The sequence below is a fragment of the Trichomycterus rosablanca genome, chromosome 2 (genome assembly GCF_030014385.1).
Source record: "Trichomycterus rosablanca isolate fTriRos1 chromosome 2, fTriRos1.hap1, whole genome shotgun sequence".
In the NCBI taxonomy this organism is placed as follows: domain Eukaryota; kingdom Metazoa; phylum Chordata; class Actinopteri; order Siluriformes; family Trichomycteridae; genus Trichomycterus; species Trichomycterus rosablanca.
Genome location: NC_085989.1, coordinates 347686 through 367500, shown reverse-complemented (window position 1 = coordinate 367500; position 19815 = coordinate 347686). Strand labels below are relative to the sequence as shown.

At 42.9% G+C, this 19815-nt stretch overlaps 1 protein-coding gene across 2 annotated transcripts; it reads right to left on the bottom strand.

The window, feature by feature from the left end:
* Positions 1 to 7668: 7668 nt before the first annotated feature.
* Positions 7669 to 18973, bottom strand: LOC134327646 (suppressor of cytokine signaling 7-like). 2 transcript variants are annotated; one of them, XM_063009238.1, is made up of 10 exons: positions 17441 to 18973; positions 16109 to 16158; positions 15413 to 15517; positions 12620 to 12715; positions 12386 to 12522; positions 12092 to 12260; positions 10797 to 10925; positions 9605 to 9740; positions 9252 to 9391; positions 7669 to 8204 (listed from the first exon to the last, which is right to left on the bottom strand). In XM_063009238.1, the coding sequence occupies exons 1-9, from the start codon at positions 18574 to 18576 to the stop codon at positions 9274 to 9276; spliced, it is 2076 nt and encodes a 691-aa protein (XP_062865308.1). In that variant the 5' UTR covers positions 18577 to 18973; the 3' UTR covers positions 7669 to 8204; positions 9252 to 9273. The 2 variants fall into 2 exon arrangements, with proteins under 2 accessions (XP_062865308.1, XP_062865309.1); XM_063009239.1 differs by lacking the exon at positions 15413 to 15517 and having other exon boundaries at positions 17441 to 18972.
* Between the last annotated feature and the right edge of the window lie 842 nt (positions 18974 to 19815).

Genomic DNA, 19815 nt, shown 5'->3' with positions numbered 1-19815 from the left:
GGGTCCCATGAGGAGTCTCTGAATAAACTGGAGACGGAAAGCAGCAACCCTACTGGCCAGATGAATAAGTCCTTGTCCTCCTTCATCCTTTGTCAGGTATAGAACTCCTTGTGGGATCCAATGCAAGCGGTCCCAAAAAAAATCCACCAACTCAGCCTGCAGTTTTGCTAAAAAATTTGTTGGGGGGTCCAAGCATGCTAATTTATGCCATAGTGATGATGCTGCCAGGTTGTTAATAACAAGTACCCTTCCTCTATAGGACATTTGGGGGACTATCCATTTCCATTTATTTAAACGTGCTTTAACTTTTTCAACCATGCCATCCCAGTTCTTTTCAGTACAAGTATTGTCCCCCAAGTACACTCCCAGGTATCTAAAACCACCCCTCTTCCACATCAACTCATATGGGAGTGTAGGTTCTGCACCATCCCACTCACCAACTAAAACTGCTTCACTTTTATTCCAGTTCACCTTAGCCGATGATAAAACCTTAAAATCATTTAAAAGTTCAGTTAAAATGTCCACATCAGTCTGGGTACTTGTTATTACAACTAAATCATCTGCATATGCTGAAACACATAGAGGAACAGTACAAGGAGGCACCACCAGTCCAGAAATACATTCTCTTATTTTACACAATAGTGGTTCAATTGCTAATGAGTACAACATGCCTGACAAGGAACAGCCTTGTCTTATACCTCTAAAAACTTTAAAAGGAGCACATAAACCCCCATTAACCTTAATTACACTTTCAATGTCACTGTATAAAACTTTAATCATTGCTATAAAACCTGAGTTAAAACCGAAGTACTCCAATACTTTCCACAGGTACTCATGCTCAACTCGGTCAAATGCTTTTTCTTGATCTAAAAAAATTAGACCAGCTTTCAAGCCCAACAGTCTGGAGACTTCCAAAACATCCCGAATTAGATACACATTATCAAAAATTGACCTTCCAGGCACACAATATGTCTGATCAAGATGTACCACCTGCTCCATCACTTTACCCAGTCTCGAGGCTAACGCTTTTGACAGCAGCTTACAGTCTGTACATAGCAGGGAGACAGGTCGCCAGTTTTTTAATTCAGTCAAGTCCCCCTTTTTTGGCAGCAGGGTCAGGACTGCCCTCCGGCAGCTCAACGGTAGCACTCCGTCCCTTATACTGCTCTGAAGAACTTTCAAGACATCCTGACCCAACACTGACCAGAACTTTTTATAAAACTCGACTGGGAGGCCATCGATACCTGGCGCCCGACCATTCTCCATTCCCTGGAGAGCCTCAAAGAGCTCTCCTAGGGATAGCTCCTCATCAAGCCATTCAGCAGACTCTTGTGTAAGCTGGTTATGTTCGTTAAAGAATCGTTCTTCGACCTGTTTAACCTCAGTCCACTCGCTCTTGTACAGTTTTGAAAAAAACTGTACTGTCTGCCTGCGAATTTCAGAAGGATCTAATAAGAGATCTCCTGATTCTATTCGCACTGCATGCATAAATCTTTTCTGTCCGTTACTCCGCTCGAGACCAAAGAAAAACTTAGAAGGAGCATCCATTTCCGACGCACACTGAAATCTTGATCGGACCAGAGCCCCTTGCACTCTTGTGTCCAAAAAGTCAGCTAGAGCTGTCTTTTTTGTTTTTAATGCTTCAATGTGTTCCTTATTTCTTGTGGTCTCTGCTAAAGACTGCAGTTCCACTATTTCACACTCCAGAGCTTTAAGCGATCTGATTGTATCTTTAGTGACATTAAAAGTATATTGCTGACAAAACATTTTAATTTGTATTTTTGCTACATCCCACCACTGTTGAATTGAGGTAAAAGCTGTTTTCTGTGAGCTTAAAACCTTCCAAAAAAAAGTAAAAGACTCTATAAAATTAACATCATTTAAAAGTGCAGTGTTAAAATGCCAGTACGCGCTCTGTGGCTTCACATTACTTTTCTGTACTGTACACTGGACCATAGAATGATCCGAAAAACCAACTGGTGAGATAAAAGAGTGTGTAAAAGCAGAACGTTGATAATTAAAACCATAAAAACGGTCCAGCCTTGCCAATGAGAGTACATTGTCTTTAGAATGAGCCCATGTGTACTGTCTTTGTCTGCTGTGAAAGTTCCTCCAGATGTCACACAAGTCATGAGTCTCTAACAGCTCACACAAACGTTTACGGGATGCGGCATGCGGTTCTGAATGATTTCTGTCTATATTGTCTGCTGTGCAATTAAAATCCCCACCCAGTATTAAAAAGTCAGTAGAATTACAGCCTGCAATGACAGTGTTCAGTGTGTTTAAAAACAGCATCCTATCCACTCCCCTAGTTGGAGCATAAATACAAATAAAAACAAAAGTTTCATTTTCAAAGTCTGCTGTCACCTTTAAAAGTCTACCATTTAAAATCTCTTCCACTTTGTAAGAACAAGGTATAAAATTTTTAGATAAAAGAATAGCAATACCAGTACTGGTAGAAGAGCCATGACTTAAAAACACAAGCCCCTCCCACTCTTTAGCCCAGTCATTGGCATTACTAGCATCACTGTGTGTTTCTTGTAGAAAGGTAACATCAATCCCCTTCATTTTCACCAGCTCACACAGCTTCGCTCGCTTTACACAGTCTCTTCCCCCATTCATGTTTAGAGTTGCAATTCTAATATCACCCATTAATAAAATTAAATAAAAATGGCTTAAAATAAAGGTCATTCGGACCCAGGAACAGCAGCTCATCTTATACATCCGCTTCAATATTCTCTTTATTACATTTAGTCAGTATTTTTTTCAACCTAAAAAACTCTAATTCAGTAAAAGCCTTTTCCTTCCTAAAATACTTGACATCATGTACAAATTGAGCACAGTTTGCGAAATAATCTTCAACACGAATACCTCTTCGCCCCTTAGTGACTTTTAAAAACTGTTTAATTTCTTCAACTTTGTGCAGTACAGGCATGCTCTCCTCCTGAGAGCACACGGACCAGCCTGAGTCTGAGAGAGATCCATCACTCTCTGATTCCATTTCACTCACTGCTTTAACCTCGGTTTTAGCTTGTTTATTACCTTCTCCTCGAGCTCGCTTTTTTCTTTTAATTGGAATTTTAAAAACATTTTCTTCCTCCATTTGTACCTCCATTCCATCCTTCACTACTGATTCTACTGAGGTGTTCTCATTACAGTCATCACAAATCTGATCACCCTGTTTCCTTAAGTTCAAAACATCCTGCTCCACAGGGGCCCTTTCCACAACGGGCTCTCCTGCCGCTGGTAATGCCTGGACAGGCTCACCCTCGGCCGGTGCAGCCTCAGCGGACATCTCCTGAGCATTCTCAACCTCGACCAGTTCATCCCCTACAGGTATCTGAGCTGGCGACAACGTCTCTGTGTCCTGCACTGTCATCCTTTCAGCAGCCGTAGTGGGAACAGACATTGCCGGTTCAGTCTCATTAGGCCCTGTTTCACCAGTACTCCTATCCCCTAACTCAGTATCTTTACCATTATTGCTAGCACTATGATGACAATTACGGACAAGATGTCCAAACTCTCCACACCTAAAACACTTCATACTAGTGTTAGAAGTTACAAACACAGTGTAATCAAAACCATCTACTCTGAATTTTAAAACCAGATCTAGTTCATCTTCACCATCTCTTAACACCATGAACACCGTCCTTCTGAATGACACCAAATGCTTAACTAGTTGTGATTTACAGCCTAGGGGTAATTTTTTAATAGGGGAGACAAGTTTACCAAACCTTGACAGTTCCTGTGCTATTAGCGCATCAGAAATAAACGGGGGTACATTGGAGATGATAATTTTTTTAGATGGGGTACTGAGGGGTAAAACAGGCACAAGTCTCTCATTCATCACAATTCCATTCTGAACCAGCTCACTTGCTTTCTCCACAGAAGACAGAAACATCACCACTGCATTGTTCATTCGTGATGCAGACAATACATTATTATAGCCTACTGCGACCCCCGCCGCCAGACAGCACTCCTCCACATTCACCCGGCACTCCACCTTAACACCGTGCCGGCGTGTCAAGTTTTCAAAGCACCGGGTGTTTGGGAAAGCCATGCTTCCAGCAAAAATGCCGGTAGCAGACTCCCCGCGCACCTCACGCACACACACACAAACACACACACAAAACACTCACGCGCGCTCTCACTCAAACACTTACACGCAACTTTCAAAATTAATTTAATCAAAACAAACTAAAGAAAAAGTTTTTGGCAAATAACGCCACTCACGCTCACCACGCCGCTCACCACGCTCCACCGCTCACACCCGCACATGCGCACGAGAGAGAGAGAGAGAGAGAGAGAGAGAGAGAGAGAGAGTGGTGTGTGTTCGGGGGGTGGGGGGGGGGTTTATTTGGTGTTTCACTCACTGTCCCGGTGTGTGTGACACTCCTGTACATATCTGGCTGCAGTGGAGGCTGATGGTCCCTCTCCTAATATAATGGCCAGTTTCTCGCTGTCTGTCAGCGTTCTGAAGCCGCTCACCTCTCTTCCAAACTGATCAAAATATTTGTGTCTAATTGTTGTGTATTTTGGGCAGTTTAGAAGGAAGTGCACCTCTGTCTCAACCTCACCTGTCCTGCAGTGACCACACAGTCTCTCCTCTCTGGGGATCCAGGACTTTTTTAACCTGCCTCTCTCGATGGCCAGGCTGTGGTCACTCAGTCTGTATTTGGTGAGAATGTGTCTCTGCTTCGTATCTCGGACAGTGAGGAGATACGTGGCCGGGTTGTATTCATGTTTTAGGGTCAGATAGCAGTTCAGTCTGTTTTGGGATTGAGTTTGGGTTCTCCAATGTTCCAGATAAGTGTTTTTGAGGTGTTTGATAATTTGGGTGATTCTGATTGGTGTTTGGGAAGCAGTGCTGGTCAGAGATTTAGGGTTGTTAGGGGTCAGTGTGTTGGTCAGTCTCTGGACCAGCTGACACAGGGGACTCTTTTAGCTAGCTAAAAGTTCTCATAGCTACCGTGTTTTACTGTGTCGCCACCCGAGCGCCAGACGATTTGTAGTAAAAATAAAATAATTATAAATAAGATTATTATTAAAAATTCAGCACAAATAAAGAGATAAATCACTCAAACTCACAGATTTTTAGAAATACACAAATAATTATGTTTATTTTCATATTTTTAAGTAATACTGAACTATTTATTTACAATAAATAAAGTATTTTAAGGAAACGTAGTTTTGTGATAAGAAGCTTCTAATTCTTCTCTCTGTTTAAGAGGAAATCATTTTCATGTTTTGCATCGATGTGATTCATTAAACATCCGAAAGGAAAGAAAACCAACTTTATTAGGTTCTGCGTTTCATTTATCTACACACAAACAGAAACATTAACGTCCAGAACCAAACGTTTAACCCCGTCAGGAATAAAAGAGACGACCTGTACTTACTCTGAGCTCCGGTCGGCTGAGAGGAACCGGCTCTGACCTTCAGCAGCTTCCTGACTGAGAAGATCCACGTCCAGGTTAGAACATTTAAACTCTGTTTGTTTGGAGTTGCTGGCGTAGCGTGGACACATTTCCATATTCAAACCTGAAGAGGTGAAGGGACGTTCCCTCAGAGGGAACACTCAAAACTCCAAAATCTACTCAGAATCCTCCAGCTTCTCTACGTGATCTTCAGCGCTGAGGGATGGACGTGATGAGATGAAGATCAGCAGTAATAATCAAACACAGTCTGAGGGTGGGGTTAAGGTTTATTATTAAACTCATTTACATTAAAGGTTAAAATTACATTTTAAAACGTTCCTGTTTGGTGCAACACCAGAAGCTGAACACACGATATACACTATAGAACCAGAAGTATGTGGACGGCCTGTTAAGTGCTGAAATCGGGAATCAGGTGTTTTAACCACACACAGCACTAACAGGTGAACAAAATCTATGAATGAGGCCTCCACAGAACCGCTGCTTATTATGGCCTGTTCAACAAGCTCACATCAGTGTAACAATCAGGTGTCCACATACTTTTGGTCACTCCAGGTGTAATCCACAGAAGTGAATTAATAAAGTATTGGAATGGAGTTTGATGAGGAACGTTGACGTGTGTTCCTAACTATGAGATTTTAAGCTCTGTACTCTGGAACACTGGGGTGAGCACTGCTGAGCAGAACAGTTTATTATTTGTATACTATTATTTTTGTCCATTATTTTTTGACTCAGGCAACACAAATGATGCATCAAAACACAAAACGAACGAGATTTACAGACAAAATCTGAAACCGAACGTCCGGTCTGATTGTTCAATATTCCCAGTGAGAAGCGCACAGAGACCTGGAGTTCAGTAATCGTCCACTAGGTGGCGCTCGCCTCTCTGTTTACATGACTGAGAGGCTTTATTTTGTCGGAAGGCTCGCTTCGTTCTCGCCTTTTTCTCTGTGTTTTACGGGTTTATGACTCATTTTTGTAAGTTCTAGAGCTCAGTTCCGCACCAGCAGAGCCTCAGACTCAGAATAATAGAAACTCTGAGTCCCAATAAACCATCACGGCATCATGGTGGATGATTCTCAGCACTGCAGTGACACTGACATGGTGGTGGTGTGAGTGGATCAGACACAGCAGCGCTGCTGGAGTTTTTAAACACCGTGTCCACTCACCGTCCACTCTATCAGACGCTCCTACCTAGTCGGTCCACCTTGTAGATGTAAAGTCAGAGACGATCGCTCATCTATTGCTGCTGTTTGAGTCGCTCATCTTCTAGACCTTCATCAGTGGACACAGGACGCTGCCCACGGGGCGCTGTCGGCTGGATGTTTTTGGTTGGTGGACGATTCTCAGTCCAGCAGTGACAGTGAGGTGTTTAAAATCTCCAGCAGCGCTGCTGTGTCTGATCCACTCATACCAGCACAACACACACTAACACACCACCACCATGTCAGTGTCACTGCAGTGCTGAGAATCATCCACCACCTAAATAATACCTGCTCTGTGGTGGTCCTGACCATTGAAGAACAGCATGAAAGGGGGTAACAAAGCATGCAGAGAAACAGATGGACTACAGTCAGTAATTGTAGAACTACAAAGTGCTTCTATATGGTATTTTTACGCACCACTGCGCCCACCTTTTAGTTAAATCGAGACTCCACTGTATACTTCATTAATAAAAATGGTGGCAATCTGGTGCCACTGTGGTTTACAATGTGGAACGTGAAGCCTCCACAAGGGGTCGCTCATGTACAAGTTTATTTTGTGTTCATGTGTCTGGTAAATTTGTTTATACTGTATATTAATAATATATTATTATTTTTCTCTGTGGCCCTTTATTTTGTCCTGAGACGCAGGGCTTTGAAGCATCGTGATCAGTAACGACGGGCTCTAGAACAGTGAGCGTTTAAACTCTGGGCTCTAGAGCTTCATGTTCCAGAACACTGGGTTCTAGAAGAGTTAAGACCCAGAATAAGCTCTAGAAGCTGGGCGGGAGAACAGCGCGTCCAAAGATGCAAAACTTCAAACCATCAAACTCTGGGACGCTGTGCTCCAAAACACAGAGCTCTAGAACCTTTAGCTTTACAACCATACTGTGTAGAACGTTTATCTCTAGAACGTTGAGCTCTGGTGGATCCTGGACTAGAATAAAAGGTCGTTTAACCCGTCTAGGCTCAGAGACGCTGTACGATGGATCAGGACTGAGAAGAAGAAGAACCAGAACACTGAGACGAGGTTCTGCACCATGAACCCGGCTTTATTTCCACAAGGTGTGTTTGGGTGAGGAGAGTTCCTGTAACACACGGCTGTAGATCTTACAGTCCTTCAGTATAGTCACACACACACACACACACACACACACACACACACACACACACACACACACTGAGCGTGAGGGATCACGGGTTGAAGTAGAACCCGGTACCTATAAACACTCGAGTCCCGATCCCTCTCCTCACCAAACACAAAGTGCACCAGAAGATCTTCACGTCTCCTCCACACACACACACACACACACACACACACACACACACACACACACACACACACACACACACACACACACACACACACACCATCAGCGGCGGTGTGTTCCCACATCCCCGCCCTTCTGAGTGGGAACAGAGGGAGGATCACGGTTAGAAACACACCCACTCCAACCGAACACCCTCAGGAGAAGATCCGAGTCCTTCAGAATGAAACATCAGTAGTCCTTCAGTCAGCAGGTTCCTCACGTCAGCCCTCAGAAGATCGGCACACAAAAATAAATACCTGCGAGAGAAGAAAAGCACGGTGAGCATTACTGACATCCACCACGCCCCCACACGCCCAATTACCCGCCGATCATCCTCTCACTGATGCTGCTCCCCGATCCTGATCGGGGAGGACGAGGCGGCTCCACGCCTCCGAACATCTTATCACCTACACGTGACGAGCGCAGTGCGCTACAGCGCTGTGTACGGAGGGCCACACCCTCTACCGCACTCCTTACTCATCTCCGTGCAGGCGCCACCAACCAGCCGGCAGAGGTCGTGATCGCACCAGTCATGAGAGAGAGAGACCCCGTCCAGGCCAATCGTTGTTCATGTGGCCGCTCAGCCTCAGCTGGGATTCCACACGATGTGCTCCGGATCTCAGCTCTGGTTCCAGCGTGTGTTTTTACCGCTGCGCCTGTCTGGAGTTCTAATAGATGACTTTTCCAGTGCTCAGAGGTCCACGTTTTGTGCTCTTTACACCAGATTATGAGCCCTTAGATGTTATAGAAGGAGAAATTGTAATTTAGGGGTATTTAGTAACGACCCTGTATTTCCATTTGCACCCACTGTTCCACTTCACTGTCACTGATGCTCCAGGTAATCAACCCGAACACTTCAAATGCCTGTTTCTGATATTTCGTCCAGAGTTCGAATCCTCAGCTGTGCTATCAGCCGGTCAGGTGAATACATACAGACATGATTGGCTGTGTCTGAGGGGTAAGAGCCTGGAAATGAATTGGGTGTGTTACTATATTGCACCGAGTGATTCCGGAAAAAGCTGGACCCGCTGCGGCCCTGACCAGGATGAATCTGTGGTAAAAACATGAAATTTAAATGAAAAATGAAGGTTTTCTGACCTCTAGTGGCTGAACGTGGTATCGCCATGAGATTCCACACAGATACGGCACACTGCCAAAAGTATGTGGACACCCCTCACAATAACTGAGTCGAGAGCTACCATGTTTAAATCAATTCTACCGACTTAGTGGCAACAGTTTAGGGAAGGCCTATTTCTGTTCCTGCTGATGTGTTACGTGAGCGGCGGCCTGTACGGAGGACTCACTCTTCATCCAGTGCTTCTCCTGCTACGTGTGAGACTCGGCCTCCTGTGCGCCGGAGTCCCGCCCTGATACTGTGATTGACAGCTTCCCCTCCTCCTCCGGATCGTAGAAATAAAACTTACGCAGGTACCCGATCAACGGCCTGAAACAGAGGAACCCAAACACTTCTGAGTTCATTTAAATAATAAATACGTTCATTCTAACAATATGACAAAAGCTGTGGGGTCAAAACTATACACACAGCACGTCTAACACCCGGTTACCAGGAGCTACCTACGGTGGAAGAGCTGGAAGAAGATCAGAAGTGTGTGTGTGTGTGTGTGTGTGTGTGTGTGTGTGTGTGTGTGGGACGTACGTGGGCAGTGGGAGCTCCTGTATGTGGTCGATCCTGACCAGCTGTCGGATGCAGAAGCGACAGAGGTGCTGCAGAGATTTGACGTTGCTGAAGCGGGACACCGGGTACAGGAGCTGCACCGGGGTGGGGGGGAGACCTGCACACCCACAAAACAACACAGAGAAATATTATTTATAATAATATTCATAATAATAATAACAACAACAACAACAATAATAATAATAATAATAATAAAAATAATAATAATAATAAAAATAATAATAATAATAACAACAACAATAATATTAATAATAATATTAATAAAATAACAATATTATTAATAATAATCATAATATTAATAATAATAATAACAATAATAATAATAATATTAATAATAAAATAACAATATTATTAATAATAATCATAATATTAATAATAATAATAATAATAATAATAATAATAATAAAATAACAATATTAATAATAATAATAATCATAATATTAATAATAATAATAACAATAATAATAATAATAATAATAAAATAACAATATTATTAATAATAATAATCATAATATTAATAATAATAATAGAAATAATAATAATAATAACAATATTAATAATATTAATAATAATAATAAAATAACAATATTAATAATAATAATAATAATAATCAAATCCTAATAATAATAATAAAATTGGAAATAATAATAATAATAATAATAAAATAACTATTAATAATAATAATAATCAAATCATAATAATAATAATAATAGAAATAATAATAATAACAATATTAATAATAATATTAATAATAATAATAAAATAATAATAATAATAATAATAACAATATTAATAATAATATTAATAATAATAATACAAATAGTAATAATAAAAACATTAATAATAATAAAAATAGTAATAATAATATTATTACTAATAAAAATAAAAGTAATAATATTAATAATAACAATATTAATAATAATAATAATATTAATAATAATACTAATAGAAATAATAATAATAATAACAATATTAATAATAATAATAATAATGATAATAATAATAAAAAATAGTAATAATAAAAACATTAATAATAATAATAATAATAATAAATAGTAATAATAATGTTAATAAAAATAATAACAAAAATAATAATAACTTATAATGATCAATCACAAAGCTCCACACAGAGGCGCGGCGTGTGTGAACTGACCGGGTACTCGCGAGCGCAGAAAGTAGAGGAAACGCCCGTTTTTGGAGTGCATGATGGCCCGCTCGATGAACTCCACCACTGAATGACAGCGATCCTCAAACTTGGGGTGACACCACAGACTGAAGGTTCCTGTACAAACACACAAGACAGTTTTAGGTCTTGTTCCTGCCTCTGAGAATCATGATGGGGCCTTGCTCAAGGGCCCAACAGTGGCAACCTAGCAGGAGCTTGAACCAGCGACCTTTTGATTACTAGTCCAGTACCTTAATCACTAGGCTACACCTGCCCTTGGTTTCTCCTCATTAGTGCTGCAACAGTGCGTGGTATGAGCAGTGGAGGAACACAACGAACTGTGTGACTCTCTGTACAACATGAGAATCTCTGTAAGGAATCCAGCGCTGGCTGGTGAAAAGAAGCGGCATGAGACTTCACATGTCTCCTAAGGAGTCTCCTCAGCCACTTTGTTAAAGGGAATTAGAATGACTAAATTATCGAGATTGAACCTTAGCTGTGCCTCAGACTGGACAGGACTGGACCGAGCGGGGCCACTATGAGGCACAACTTCATATAGTGGGTTGATGGGATTTGTCCTCATTAGTGCTGCAATTATGACCCCTGCTGGCTGGTTGAGGCACTGCACGAGTGTTTGGAGGACTCGGAGAGGGAGTAAGTGCAGGTCTGCTGCTCTCCCAGACCAGAACGGAGGATCTTTTAAGGTAAAAATCTGCCATTTTTCTTCGGTGTGACCGGACTTAGGTAAGAGCTTACCTACAGTAGGTGTAACTATGTCGTTAGGGTGCACAATGAAGACGGTAACAAAGCGTTTATAAGACAAAACAAAACACTCCTGTTTTAAAGGAACAAGTGATTTCAATAGCACAGGAACACTTCCTCTTTCACCAGTACACCACTTCCTTTGTTAGTCAACACACACACACACACACACACACACACACACACACACACACACACACACACAGTTCCAGAGAACATGAGTGTTCTGAATATTTACGTATTATAATATTCCGTTTTGCTGACACGTATGTTTGTTGTGTGTGTGTGTGTGTGTGTGTGTGGTTAGATGATATGAAACACAGATATGTAAAGGAAGTGATGCGTATGAGGGCGTGTACAGGTGATATACTGGGTATATAGATGGAGGAGTGTGGGATGGGGGTCTGGAGGAAGTTAAATGTGTCACCATACACACACACTCCAAAACCTGCAAGGTGCGTGTGTACCTCTGTGGTGCTCCATGCAGGTGTGTATGGGGTGTATTCGGGGTGCGTGTGTACCTCTGTAGTGCTCCATGCGGGTGTGGTGCGTGACCCCCTGTGATCTGAAGCTCAGGCTCAGGATGTAGCGTGGATCAGAGCTATCCCGAACCAGGAAGGATCCGTCTGCTTTACCCTTCAGCTTCATCTCTGCGTCCTCCCAGTTCATCGGGCCCCAGTACCACCCGCACTAACACACACACACACACACACACGTCAATAACTCACACACAGTAGGTACAGTACTCCAGACCCGCGGGGGTCAGGCTAGATACGAAACATATAAAACAGGTACCGAGAGCCGGACGTTCCTACCTTCTCCAGTTCTCGGAGGCTGGTGGCGAAGCTGTTGGTCAGGGGACACATCAGGGAGCGCCGCTGCACCGGAGCACGCGGTTGGCTGTCGGGCTGGAGGGGGTGTGGCCTCAGGGTAACACTGCGCAGGGTGGTATCTATAACACAGCAGGGTGCAAATACTTATTCACATGTGTGTCCACATACATTTGACCATATAGTGTGTATATGTGTGTGTGTGTGTGTGTGTGTTACCGTTGAGGCTGAGGCTGTGCTGGATGGGGGGGTGTGAGGGTTGCAGTGACTGCATGGACGAGGGTAACCGGCTGAGCTGAGGTGCTCCCAAATCATCTGTCAACAACAAACAACCCATTTACACACACACACGATTCTGAGCCCCGCCCATTTACATTCATCACACACTGCGCCCCGCCCCTAGTGCACCTGCACTAGTGATGGATGCTCTGGAGGCCCTCTGTGAGACCCCAAGGTGGGATGTAGGAGTGAAACAGTGCCAGTGATGTCTGGTCGAGGTATCAGTGAGGGTGGTGGAGGAACACAGAGAGTGTAGCGTGTTCCTACATACAGAGTGAAGAACCCGTAATGAGGAAGCCAGAGCAACATGGAACTGAAAAGAACTACATTGAGAAGAAGTGTGTGGAAGGGCGTGAACTTCTGCATGATTCCATATCAGAGCGATTAGAAGAAGTAACGTCAGCGCTCTGCAGAAAGAGGAACAAAAGCTCGAGCAGAAGACGTGTGGTTTCCTCCCTCTGTGTTTATCAACGTGTGTGTGTGTGTGTGTGTGTGTGTGTGTGTGTGTGTGTGTGGGTGGTGCAGTTCAGAAGAAACTTCTGCATTATTCTGGAGCATCTGAGAGTGGAACACAACTGTTCAGCTGAACAAAGAGAATACGAGTGGTGCTATATGGACAAGAGTATTGTGACACGCCCTCCTATTTCTGAATGTATGTGTTTCAGCCTCACTCAACAGCTCTGGGATGAACCGGAACACCAACTGATGGATCAGTGTCCAGCCATGCAAACGCTGTCGTCTACTGACTGAACAGGCACAAATTCCCACATACACACTTCAAACTCTCGTGAGCAGCTTCCTGAGAAGAGCAGCCGTCGTTAAAGCTCACGGTCAGGCGTCCCAATACTTTTGGTTATACCTGAAGCAGAGGAGCGCTGCTGAGCTGGAATGAATCCCTGTTGATTATATCACCACCGTAATAACGTGTGCAGCGCTGCAGAGAGCTGATGTAAGTTCCTGCTCAGTTACTGAGAGACCTACGTCCCAAACCACATCCCATAATAACAACCCCAACCCTTCTGTACTAACTCCACATGTGTACGTTCACCATCGTGTGGATTGAGACACAGCCATGGTGAAGTACTCTACAGGCTAGGTGACAGCAGGATTACAGCGTGCTCCTCTGAGCTGGGTGCGTGTGCTAGTCTGTGGTTCTCCTCGGCCTGCACGGATGTTGTGCGTGAGGCTGAGAATGAAACTGAGGGAGCTGAACCGGTCGGAATCATTTTAATAGATAAATAAATAAAACATTAAAAGGAAAGAAAAGAAAAGAAAGAAAAAACAAGGAATAAATAAAGAAAAAAGATAAAATAATAAATAAATAAAAGAGAGAAAGAAAGAAAGAAAGAAAGAAAGAAAGAAAGAAAGAAAAAGAAAAAACAAGGAATAAATAAAGAAAAGAGATAAAATAATTAATAAATAAATAAAGGAAATAAATAAATAAATAGAAAAAAAAGAAAAGAAAAAACAAGGGATAAATAACGAAAAAAGATAAAATAATAAATAAATAAAAGAGAGAAAGAAAGAAAGAAAGAAAGAAAGAAAGTAAAAGAAAAAAACAAGGAATAAATAAAGAAAAGAGATAAAATAATTAATAAATAAATAAAGGAAATAAATAAATAAATAAATAGAAAAAAAAGAAAAGAAAAAACAAGGGATAAATAAATAAATAAATAAAATAATAAATAAATAAAGGAAATAAATAAATAAATAGAAAAAAAAGAAAAGAAAAAACAAGGAATAAATAAAGAAAAGAAATAAAATAATAAATAAATAAAGGAAATAAATAAATAAATAGAAAAAAAAGAAAAGAAAAGAAAAAACAAGAAATAAATAAAGAAAAAAAGAAAAAAGAAAGAAAGAAAGAGAGAAAGAAAGAAAAATCAAGGAATAAAGAATAAAGATTAAATAATAAATAATTAAAGGAGAGAAAGAAAGAAAGAAAGAAAGAAAGAAAGAAAGAAAGAAAGAAAATAAGAAAAAAGAAAGAAAGAAAAAAATCAAGGAATAAAGATTAAAAAAATAAAATAAAGGAGAGAAAGAAAGAAAAACAAGGAATAAATAAAGAATAAAGATAAAATAATAAATAAATAAAGGAGAGAAAGAAAGAAAGAAAATAAGAAAAAAGAAAGAAAGAAAAAAAATCAAGGAATAAATAAAGAATAAAGATTAAAAAAATAAAATAAAGGAGAGAAATAAAGAAAGAAAGAAAGAAAGAAAGAAAAAAGAAAAAAATGAAAAACAAGAAATAAATAAAGGATAAAAATTAAAAAAATTAAATAAATAAAGGAGAGAAAGAAAGAAAAACAAGGAATGAATAAAGAATAAAGATAAAATAATTAATAGATAAAGGAGAGAAAGAAAGAAAGTTGAATGTAAGCAGTGCTGTTGGGGTGAGGACGTGCTAACTGAAGTGTTCTAAAGGTCAGTAGAGAACCCGGCGTGGTGTTGGACTGTAGATAGGGGCGAGTGTGATGTAGAAGGTCAGTAATGAAACTGAGTGGTGAGAGAAGCTCTCGCTCTGGAGGAAACGACCAGAAACCACAGAAACAGAAACAGAAGTGAAACCTGACAGTGTTAAACAGAGAGCGTTTATAGTGAGGTGCATCGATCAGGTCAGTGAGGAGGAATCTGAGCTCCAATCGTCTATATCACACCCTCATCAGACAGAAAGAGAGAGGAGAGACAGACAGACGGGAGACAGACAGGAGACAGACAGGAGACAGACAGTACCCAGCAGGCTCAAGCTTCTCCTGGGTGGAGGAGGAGGAGTAGGAGGATGGAGAGAATTCACACTCCTTCGAGAGATGTCCACGTCCACCAGGGACACCGTCTCACCTACACACAGGCAGAGGGATTCAGAGAGACAGACAGCGGAGACAGAAAACAGAAAGTCAGAAAAAAGTGGACTGACAGACAGAGAGAGAGAGACAGAAACGGAGTCGAGTCGTATTTATTAGCGGAACACACGTGCTTATCCGGGCTTGGGACCAGCACCGAGGGTGCACTGAGGTGTCTGCTTAACGGCTAGGTTCACATAAGGGCATGCACCTGCTGTATCTGTGAGCCCTCCAAGTGGTCACCATGAAACTACCACCACCGTGTTTCACTGTCGCTATACTGTTCTGACAATGAAATACTGCACAAGGTTTTTCTCTGATATCATTCTGTCATCCAACACAAGCTCATCCAGGAGCTTCTGCTGTGACTCTCAGTCGAGTAAATAACAGTAAATAAAATAACAGAACTGCTCTTGCTGTGGTTCTGTGGGGTCCTAGGGCCTAAGAAATGACTTACTGGTAAAGTTATAGATAAATCATTTATTATTCTACAAAAAAGACTCCTAATAAATGAAAACATCCCAGACTGAATGAAGTTATGGGTATCAATAGAGTTGTCATTAATATCGGTGAGGTGTGAGGTTCTTACCAGTGAAGGGAACAAGAGAGTAGGAGCTGTGAGGTCTGACCAGCTGAGACCTGACAAACCACCAACAGGAAACAAGAAAGAAAACGAGGCCAAAGGAAGAGATTAGTAACCAACGAAGTTCATAAACACCACGTACACGTACAAACATCAGCAGCTTCAGGTACACCACCGTCTGTGCTCCATCACCTGCTTTACTCAGGTCTCTAACGCTACCTTCACATGCTGCTGGATTTCATTGTAAATAAAGGTTCCAGAGTGAAGTCCTGCTCACAAACGTCCTTTTATTTTACACCCAGGGTGGTAGAATGGTAGATTTATTACTTAATCTAGCATTATTTATCTGGTGGAGCTGCATTTCTATAGCAAGAAGGCTACTTCTCATTGGTGAATGTGCTGATGGCACCGTCGACACTCAAACCAAGAGTTAAGACTCAAGCTGAGACTTGTGGTGGACTAGTGCATTAGATACCGCACCACCCACACCCAAGTGTCCCATGCTGGTAAACTGAGAACTTGACGTTACACAACCTGGATGATGAGCAGAAATGGCATCTAATACGTAAATAAAGTTGCCCGATTGCGTCACGCGTCCTCTCCACCAATGCCGATCCCCGCTCTGATCGAGGAGAACGAAGCCAACCCACGCCCCCTCCGACACGTCCTCAGCAGCCGTACGCATCTCATCCCCTACACTTTGACGAGTGCGGTGCGGATCAGCGTCGTGTACGGAGAGACGCACCCTGACAGCGCTCTTTCCTCATCTCCGTGCAGGCGCCATCGATCAGCCAGCAGAGGTCGTGATCGCACCAGTCATGAGAGAGGGACCCCATCCGGCTTAGTCCCGCCCATATCTGAACAACAGGCCAATCGTCGTTCACGTGGCCGCTCAGCCTCAGCCGGCAGGTAGAGCCGAGATCAGATACGATGTATTCCAGATCCCAGCTCTGGTGTTCTAGTGTGTTTTTACCACTGCACCACCTGAGTGGGTGGGAAATTAATGGCTCTTATTGTGGTTCGGTAAAGTCCTAGAGGCTTAGGAGCTCATTTAAAACCCTTGAACGTGTGCAGTGTTCCTGTAGAAATTTTAAGCTCCTGCTTGACTTCAATGATTTGGATTAAGATCAATGAGAGCTGTTTAACTGGCTTAATTGGTTTACCAATTATATTGGGCATACTGGTTGATTGAGTTACAAGGGTGATACATGTGTTGGGCAACTTTGACCAGAAATCAAACATTTCAAGCTTATTCTTGTAATATTTGAGATCAATACCCCAGCATTGATTGATTGATTATTGATTGACCGAACCCTGAGTAGACCCGTGCGTTCTTACCTTGGCGTATTAGGTTCGCTGGATCCAAACACATCTACCAGGCTTCCTCCGGACGATGTGGACGATGCCAGGGACGGCCTCTTATGGGTCATTTGATCAGCTGGGAGACCTCCAGCTGCAGCACCACAGCTGGCACCACTACTGACCCCACCGGTGGCACCACCACTAACACTGCTGCTGCTGCTGCTGCTCTTGGTGCGGAAGAGTTTGCTCAGACACACTTTAAACGATCCCCTCCTGGATTTGGCTCTGCTCCCCCGCACCCGTTCCTTGCTTCCCTCGTTCATGCTGGAGATGCTGGTGCTGCTGCTGCAGGCCGACAGGACGAGGGGCGAGCCCACGTGTTTCGGGGTGGGCGGACGACTCAGGGGTGCGGGCGACGCCGAGGTCAAGATCGACGTCGGAACCAGATACGAACCCTCCTGACCTGGAGGATCTGGAGGAACCGGGGGATCTGGAGGATCACAGGAGGGGTTGGAGGTCAAGCGATGGACTTGGCGCATCAGACCGGACAGCGGGCTGCTCGAGGCGGAAGAGCGTACGAAGCTTTGATCCTTGCGATCGTCCGCGTCCTTCGCTGGTACCTGTGGCGCCTGGTCGGTTTCCAAACCCTGTAGGACGAGCAGGGCATCGCTGGTCTCGCTGGGATCTTCGCCAGGTCCGTGGCAGACCGTGACCTGTCCATCCAGGCTTGGTGGCTCACCGAAATTCAGGACCGGATCTCTGATTATGGGTTCCTTGATGGTGCCAGGACTGGTGCCAGGTTTAAAGGATTCACCAGAAGTGAATGGACACTTATCTCCGAGGTTTGCCCAGTCCATGTTGACACTCTCAGACCTGAGATGATGATGATGATGATGATGATGATGATGATGGGCATCATCACCATGGGCATCCACTTTAGTCAGTCTGAGGACTGGTATCCACTGGCACTTCTGACCAGACTGGGCATCTGAGGTGCATTCTTCACCCTTGGTTCCTCCAGCATGGGATAACCCGAGGTTCCCTGTGATCTCAGACGGGTTCCTCTTTTCTTCATCATCCTCATCATCATCATCAGGCTCCAGCTGGTCATACTCTGCTGCAGATACCAGGCTCATCAGGACGAAATCAGGAGACATGTCCTGTCCTGTCATTCTGATGCCAAGCACACCAACAATGCCCACTGAATCCAGGATTTATTCCGAATTTACATTAAATATTCCAGAGCTGAGAGTAAACACATCATCTTCATCATCACCCTCATCATCATCACCACCATCACCATCACCATCACCATCAGCAGCAGCACGGATCCTCTCAGCCTGACTGACTGACGGAGCTCGCGCTCACTGACAGTGGCTCGCGCTGTCGCACCTGCTCTCCTTTAGCACCGATGCTAACGGAACACTCGTACCTCAAACACGTCAATTAACCTCGCTTATATTATCCGCACACCCGCCCGAACTCACTGTTTTACACCGTTTTCCCTCACATGCGAGGTGAAATCGGAACTCGGTCGCGTCCTGGAGGCGCCGCTGCGAGGAAGCTAATGGTGCTAACGGCTCTCCGTCTCTCTGGTTTACGGAAGTACCTTGCTGCGTGCCCACGCACGCTACGTCATCACGCCGCAGCCGGTTCCCGAGTCGTGTCCGGAAAGTGCCGAAGATAAACGAAGTCATTCATTCATTAAGTTTGTTTGTTTATTAGGATTGTAATGTCATGTTTTACACGTTCGGTTCCATTCATGACAGGAACAGTACAGTAGTTACTCGTTACACAAGATTCATCAGTTCACAAGGTTATATCAAACACAGTCATGGACAATTTAGTATCTCTAATTCACCTCCTATGAGGTTCAAGGGTGCCGGGGCCTTTTCTGTAGCTGCCCCAAGACTCTGGAATAGTCTTCCACTTTCCATAAAGGAGTCAAACACAATAGATGCCTTTAAGTCAAATTTAAAAACTATTTTGTTTTCTTTGGCATTTGAGTCCTCTTAATGAATAATGAATTCATATTTTATGGGTTGTCATAGCCATCTTTGGTTTAGTGGTTTTATTTGATTTATATGTTGGTGCGTATGTATGTTATTTTGTATGTATGTTAATGATTTGTTAAATGTTATATGCATAGTTGAGTGGTATTTATACTTGATTTTAATGTACAGCACTTTGGTTGACACACGTTGTCTTTTAAATGTGCTATAGAAATAAAGGTGACTTTTACTTGACCTCACTTGCACGTCTTTGGACGGTGGGAGGAAACCGGAGCACCCGGATGAAAACCCACACAGACAAGGGGAGAACATGCAAACTCCACACAGAAAGGACCCGGACCCAGACCGCCCCACTAAATCAATGTCACTTCATAAACAATACTCTATAATAAACTTTAT

Coding starts and splice junctions, on each gene's coding strand:
- LOC134327646 (XM_063009238.1), bottom strand. CDS start 18,576: ATGACAGGACAGGACATGTCTCCTGATTTCGTCCTGATGAGCCTGGTA. Junction 12,523..12,619: donor GCACAGCCTCAGCCTCAACG/GTAACACACACA, acceptor GCTGTGTTATAG/ATACCACCCTGCGCAGTGTT. Junction 12,261..12,385: donor GCCTCCGAGAACTGGAGAAG/GTAGGAACGTCC, acceptor TGTGTGTGTTAG/TGCGGGTGGTACTGGGGCCC.